The sequence below is a fragment of the Seriola lalandi genome, unplaced genomic scaffold (genome assembly GCF_002814215.2).
Source record: "Seriola lalandi dorsalis isolate HSWRI2012SDOR001 ecotype SW California unplaced genomic scaffold, Sedor1 jcf7180002054976, whole genome shotgun sequence".
Classification (NCBI taxonomy): domain Eukaryota; kingdom Metazoa; phylum Chordata; class Actinopteri; order Carangiformes; family Carangidae; genus Seriola; species Seriola lalandi.
In genome coordinates, this window is record NW_019525526.1 from 1076584 (window position 1) to 1084377 (window position 7794).

Consider the following 7794-nt stretch of genomic DNA (forward strand, 5'->3'; position numbering starts at 1 on the left):
TCTCTAAAGGACCATCAGAGCATGAAGTATGTAAAGGCCCTAACTCGGCTCCGTCTAACAGTCTGCATGTGAGCAGCTCATTATAGCAGGCAGAGGCAGAAGGTATTAACACATACCTAAAACAAATAAAATGAAAAAAATAAAGACGACAACTCTTAACAGATGTTATATTTTGGTTTGAAATCACGTTTAAAAGACGTTGGATTTTGATTACTTAACAACACAACTTAAAACCAACAAAATATCAGCTGTCATCAGTATTCGACATCAAACTGATGTTTGCATTAGACGTTCTGCTAACACTATATTTTTGATCACCTGACGCCTAACGACGCTGGTGGCCCGCTTCGTGCCTGCAGATAATCTGTGAAAAAGGTCAGGTTCCTCTGGCTCCTCCCACTGCTCCTAAACACGTTTGGTTGAGCGAAAACAACAAATCAGAACCGGTTGTTTGTTGAGTCTCAGTCCCAAGTCAATTACTGACACTTTAGGTCCAACCCACTGTGATCTCCCTGCTTTCTCCAAAATCGTCTACTGCACCTTTAACTTCTGCACCGATATCTGTCTTAACTGAGGACGAAAAACTAATTCTAATGTAGAAATTTCTTGCCAACAAAAATATTAAAAGGATGCACGAAGTTACTCACTTCCAGAAAATAAAAAGTTTTATTTAAAATAGCATCTGTAAAGGTTTTACTTTCTGCTATTGTTCCTTCAATTTGAGTTAATATTAGTTATTTTGGTTCTTAAATTTAGACCATAGCTCTTTATGTGGTCATAAACCGAAGTTTCACAACAGAATGATGTTCCTACTGTATTGTCATTGATCTGGCAGCCAGTAACACGGATAACGTGCATTGCCCTCCAATCCTTCTAAATCTCTCTCCTGCATCTGTCAGCGCCAAACAGCTCGCCATGATGCTGCTCCTGATCACAGCACTCAAAGTACGATGCAGTTCACAGGAGCACAGCGTTTCCCAGGAAGCTGGCATGATGAGCCACATAAATAAATGAGCAGTCCAACAGAAGACTCCCTCTAGGATATTGAAATAAAAAGATTCGGTTTTGTTCGATGATTTTCAAACGTCTCTGTGTGTGCTAAAAATAATTTTTGAACATAGTTTATTGTTTGTTCTGTAACTAAACCTTTGCCCACATGATATTCAGATTCTATGATGTATTTTATTGTACAAATTGATTCAGTAATGTTCCCAGAAAAAATGTCACCAAGTCTTTTTTAGACACAAACTTTAAAACATTGCTGGCAACGTCTACATCTACAATTAAAACCTTAATTAATGAGCGTCATGTGATGCTGTAGCATCCAAACTTGGTATTGTTGACGTTGTGCGAGGCTCCGGGTCTCCAGTCTTTTGAAGTTGTGGAAATGATTAACGATAGCATCATGTTGCTATCATATTAACCAGACTTAGCTAGCTAGCTCATAGTCAAATTAATAGGCCTTGTTTGTTTGACAGGCAATTCATTGTCAATTAATAACTTTTCTGATAATTGATTCATTTTTTTAATTCATTTTCCAGCAAAAATGCCAAAACTTCTCTGACTGCAGCTTCTCATCTGCTGCTTTTCTTCGTCATAAATGATAATAAACTAAATGTTTTTGTTTGTCGGACTGTTAGTCGTCAGGCTGTAATTACTGCTTCAACTCAGTGCGGATTCAAGGGTCTCAATAGTTAAGATTTCAGTCTTTCCTTTTAAATAAATTTGCAAAAAAAGAAAATCTAAAATTTAGTTTTGGCTTAGTTATTATGGGATATCGAGTGTAGACTGATGAGGGAGGAAATGAATTTAAAGATTTGAGCATGAGGCTGCTACATAAAAAAAAGTGAAAGAAGTGAAGGGGTCTGAATACTTTATGGATGCACTGTACTATAAAATTGGCCCACTCAGTATTTGTGGTTAATTAAAGTGATGCATAAGAGAGATGCAGTGTGATACATCTATTACAGCACTCTTAATAAGGCTGAACATGACATGCATTTAATCATCAGGTTTATTTAACCTTGTTGCTGCTGCAGCCTTTAAGTTAATGTGACAGCATTCATGTCAGACTTGCACCAAATATTGGGAACTAATAAGGGAATATGACTAAGTCTGACCGAGTGTCATTACCATTGTGACTCGTACGTCATAAATAGCGACTCTTGTGCGTATTGGGACATGAAATTGACGTGTGAAATTCCCATTACCTTTGTGTAACAGGTTGCATGTCTGAAATAATCATAATAACAACAATAATGATAACTGAGGTAAAAACCCACAGCGGAGGGAGATGTGTGCGTAAAGACAACAAGCAAGAGAGAAAAAAAAAACTTGACTATGATGCAAGAACTCAGGCTGTGCCTCCGGCTGCTGAGCTGAGAGCATGACTCTGTTTATTTAGTTTATTCGGCTGCACATATAAAAATAGCTAACAGAGTTTTTGTGACGGTGAGGTGAAATAAACCTGCGTCTGAGAGGCAACATGCTATACATGTCTGTATATCCATTATGCTCATCGCCTCGCTGAGTGCTGCTGTGACAGACATGTTTAATGCAGCAGCTGCAGGTAAACAGACTGCGTAGCAGGGATGTCATCGACCTGTGTGCGTTGTGTGAGAAGGTGAAGGGGAAAAAAATTGTGTTTATGTGACTGACATCACAATCAAACACACCCAGTAACACGGAGGCAGCCGAGGGTGTCGGAGAAATGCTCCCACGTGTTTGTGCTAACGCGGCAGCTCGAATGAGGGAACTGATTTGTATTTCTTTATTTGGATGTTCGAGGAAAAGCGTGTGGAGAGGAAAACACCGCTGGGGAGTTTTGCTTTGCTAAAATTTCTTCTGCTGACTTTTGTCACTCCTCAGAAAGATCCACAACTTAAAATGTCGTGTTTTCATCAGCTCACCTGGTGACATCCCCCCCCCCCCCTCGGTTTTGACAGATAGTAGCACCAGACATTTTATGGAAATGGATCTTAACGTGGATGTTTTTCTCCCATAGTGTGACAGAAGTGAAGTATCACCAAGCCGCAAGTAAAGAACTACCAGCTAAGATTAAGAATGTGCAGCCATTTAGTTGTGAGGCGCTCACACAGTAAAGGTCTTTGACATTTAAAACTCTTTCTCCATTAGCAGCCAGGCAGACTGAAGGTCGCTACATTGGCCTGATAAATCAATTTATTCCATTTCGGCTCAATTCCGGTTTTGTTAAAAAAAAGAGAGGGAAGAGGTGTTTTTCTCTCCTTTCGGGGGGGATTCTGTGATTTGACAAACTCTATCATACATCCAACAACATAGCAGCAACGATGAAACTCAGCTTAGCGTAGCTTAGCTTAGCACTAAGACTGGGAGGAAATTCCACTAACTCTCTAACACTTCATATTTTAAGTGTTACAACAACCATTCGTCATTTCAAGGGAGGTTACGTGCCTGACTATTTCTTGGCCGGTGATAGAGGTGAAAGCAAAACTCCTGAAAGTAAGTGCGACCAGCCAAGAAATAGTCAGGCACAGGACTCTCCTTTTTACAGTTTGGTTTATGAACAGATTAAACAAATAAGATAATAAGATAAACTTTTAGAGGTGCTGGACCTAGCCTAGCTAGCTGTTTCCCCCCCATTGCCAGTCTTCGTGCTAAGCTAAGCTAACCGCAGTACCTTCATAGTTACCATAGAGACATTAGAGCGGCATCGATCTTCTCATCTCACGTTCAGCAAGAAAGCAAATATGCAAATATTTCCCCAAATGTGAAAATGTTCCTTTAAAATTTGTCTTTATTCCACAGGGGAGATTTGGTTCGCAGACAGAATTTAAAAATGAAAAATCAACATATCATTACCCATGCCAGGAAGAGTCAAAGTGCCAGAGAGGCAGACCCAAGCAGCTACAGTACATCATTACCTGTGTAGATTAAACGAGCTAATTGTTGTGGGGATAAATGAATCCCAGGTTCTTTAACTTTTAAATAGTTTTTTTACTTTGCGTACCCAACCCCACGAGTGCAGGGATATTTTGTATAATTAAAATTGTATTATTTATCTGCCTCGAGAGAGAGAGATTGTGTACATGACGTCCCTCTTCTACATCAGAGTTTCACATAGTTTCAGAGGACACTCAGTTCAAATTTGACATTTTAAAGAAAGACACTCTTTTCTTTCTAAAGGACATTTAACAGGAAGTGGTTGTGAAGCTGCTTGTGTTTGTGCCATTCTTCCCCCAGTCTGTCGCTCTGTGATTTTAGCAGTCAAGTCAGGGAGATACCCGCAAGACATGTCGTTGATCTTTGGTTATATGATGAATATGTAAACATATTGGCTTAATGCTTAAGAAAATCCTCACTGAAGTCTGGTAGTGTTGCAGCCCCCCCACGTACACACACACGTACACACACCTTACCTGCCGTACCCCTCCCTTCCTTCAGCATGAGCCCACAATGTCTCCGTAACCTTCAGAGTACCCCCCCCCCCAACCCGCTCCATATCTCGCCTCGTCGCCGTGTGCCATCTGAATGCTGCACGCATCCACAGGCCCGCATGACAAACACTCTGAAACGTTCGTACTCTAAATTCTCCCTCTGTGCGTTTGTAGTGGGGCTCTTCACCAGATTAAGTTTAATTCCAAAATGAGATATCCACCATTTAAAAAAAAAAAAAAAAAAAAAAATGCCGCTCCCTGCCGTTGCAAAGCGATTGCCTGGGAGCAAAACTCACCATGGATTATCACTGAATGTATTAGAAAAGTCAAGACCTTTGCTGATGAAAAGAGTGTGTACTGCATATAATCGCTGCCTGTTAACATTTCTTCTGCCTAATGAACATGCTAGGAATGAAGCCCTTACATTTCCCTGATAACACTTTTCATCGCCTGAAGGGAATCTCTTTCTACCCTCCGGTTGAACCACAGGGTCGCCCAGGTTTGTGTTTGAGTGTCTTTGACAGCTGTGGCCCTATTAGAAGAGAGGTTTCTCTTTCCCAACATACATAGTCTGAATACTCTGTTCACTGTTAAACAGAAGATAATCAGACTGAGAGAAGTATGGCCTCTCTCTCTCTCTCTCTCTCTCTCTCTGAGGGTGTCGCTGCTTCGTGTGATTTAAATGTTCAAATCAGTCACAGCAACAGGTTGAAGAATGTGCACACACTGTGTTTTTAGGTTAACTGGAAAACAAGGTTGACGTAGAGCGTAGAGCTGGACATCAACAACAGTTTATTTACTGCTGAAAAGATCGATTAGCAACCATTTTGATTAATCATTTAACAAAGAAAGATTCCCTGGTGGCAGCCTCTGAAACACGAGGATGTGCTGTGCAGAGCGAGCACCTCAGCAAGACTTCCCCTCGGCTTCACCTTGGGAGATTCTTACAAGTATTTTCACTGTGTTTAGACTATGTTTACATTTAGTTTAGACTACATCTGTAGACTAAACACTTATTGTTGTAAAGATGTTCCCACTGAAGTTCAGATGATGGAATTGATTGTATTTTTTTTTTTTGTTTTTTTTTAAATTATTATTTCTTGAAGAAGCCACAGGAAAAAAGAAAGAAAGAAAAAATACTCTGGGGAATTTTGTTTGACTAACTTTCTCCATCAGATCCACAACATCTACAGCCAAAATATCCTGTTGTCATTATTGGCATTCCTCCACGGACGACAGCCATATCAAGCTGGACTGGTAGCATTTCCTCCAGTAGCGCTGGAAACCATTCGTTTCTATGGAAATGGAGCAAACTGAAGACGTCACCTTGGGCTGTGGGAACTTCCCATGAACATTTACAGTATTTATATATCGAGAAGATAGTTTACATATCAGTCACTAATGAAAATAATCATTAACATTCCACGGCCACCGGTAATATTTATGTCTCATCTGCATCACGTTGCATCAGGCACCAAAACCGCGACCTGCCTCATTGCCGCCGTCTAACAGCGTGGGATTTTCATCACACCGCGTTCAAACCTGCAGCACTTGTTTGTGAGGCAGTTTATGTGAAGTTGGCACTCAATCAGAGGGATTTAAAATGTAATGGTTTATCACCACCATTACATACGGCCGACGTTACACAGCCACAGCCCCAAAAAAAAAATATTTCCTAAGCATGTGTGGAATTTTAATGAGGAATATCGCTGCTGTGTTTTTAAGGCTAAATTAAATTCAGGAAAACTAAATTCAAATCAGTCAGCGATTTGAAGGATGAAGCTGCCAATATTTTATTTCTATTTTTCATTGTCAATAGATACCAACAATGTGATTGTGTCTCTCAAGGCTTCCCCTGCTCTGTTTGTGCCTCTCAGTCCCAAGCCCATTAGTTTCCTACTGGAGACCTCCATCTTGAAAAATAAAGAGCACACAAATGCAGACTTTCATTTCATTTTCACAGGAAAAACGTTACATCGTTTCCTAAAACAGCTGGACACTGTAGATTTTAGCAAATAGGAGTAAATAGTGCATTTTTTTTGGGGGGGGGGGATTATTTTCAGCTGCGGATTAATACACTTTTGGTGCGGTAGTGAGTATTTACGACAGCAGGACTGTGTATGTGGGATTGACTTTGAATAAACTACACTGTGTGTTTGTTGGTTGTAATGAAGGAACATGTCTCCCAGTGCAGCTGTGTGACTCATCGGTGTGTTTGTAATAGTTTTTGGACAATAGCGGAGCTCTGTGGCTCAGAGGGAATAACATATCAGGCTTTGGATACACAGACAGCACTTGGTAACAAGATCAATTCAAATTTTGGAGGTTTTTGGAATTTATTGACAGGAAAGAAAAAATATCACCAGACGTACACCTTAACAAAAACAAAGTGTCGTAGGCGTGACACACCCTGCACTGTTTATTATCAGTATGGCTGCATTCATGTCGTCGTTAGTTATTGTTGTTTCTGCGACTGGCCAATGGGGGGCAGATACTTTCATGAGCGACTGACTGAATTAATGATATTAAATTCTACATTCATGAGGGGCCTTTGCATTTTAAAGCACAGGTTTTTCCCCACTCAAACAGCAGCGCTAAATGACTAACAAAGGTCTGATCATGTCTCGTATTTGTATTTATAACCATCTCTCATACCAACAATTACTGTGTGAAAAGAATAGCAAATAATGGGTATCTCATTTCAAAATGAAAATTGCTCCCTGCAGGGCCTGTTACTGTTGCCCAGATTCACCTCAGTGATTACTGTCTTTCTCTGTTTTGCTCTCTCCCGCAGAGGCGCCTCCCTCTGGGATGTCCAAGAATGGATACTTCTTTCAAGAAATGGGTGAGTCTGAGTCACCGCCAGGACGCATGAAATGCACTGTACACTTAATTTTCAACATTAGCCGGATTTCCACGACGCGAAACAAAGCAAACAACGATAAATAATCCACGCGCTGGAGACGCAGTGTGAACAACAAAACAAACAAAAAAACCCGCAGTCCTCTCATCGTGATGGAAGAGGGAGGTAGAGGAATTTTTCTTTATTTGAACGCTGCCAGTAATGTTGCGTCGTACAGTAGATCCATAGTGAAAGATGCGACTTAAAGATTGGAGCTGCAGCACAGACACAGACGACTCTCCCAGCTCTCACACCCCACTGCATTTGGATATAAATAATGAACTTTGCTCCGGCTGTTATGATAACGGCAGTTTCATTACCTCCAAGCCAAGGAGAAGCACCCAATTAGTATGTGCAGCACAAGCAGTCAGGACAGAATATGCTTGCATTGGTTCTCCCCGTCTCTCTCCCAGCCAATTATCCCCCTCCTGCAACACACCAATTCACTCAGCAGACTCACAGACGCCCCCCCCCACC

The 7794-nt window shown here is 40.9% G+C and overlaps 1 protein-coding gene across 3 annotated transcripts in view; it reads left to right on the forward strand.

Annotated features, from left to right (window-relative positions):
- The window catches only part of slc4a11 (solute carrier family 4 member 11), a 75093-nt gene that overhangs the window by 16351 nt on the left and 50948 nt on the right, over positions 1-7794 (forward strand). For all 3 annotated transcript variants that reach the window (XM_023396355.2, XM_087171103.1, XM_087171104.1), the window contains exon 2: positions 7210-7260. In XM_023396355.2, the coding sequence (XP_023252123.1) occupies positions 7210-7260 (51 nt within the window). The remainder of the gene's footprint in view (positions 1-7209; positions 7261-7794) is intronic.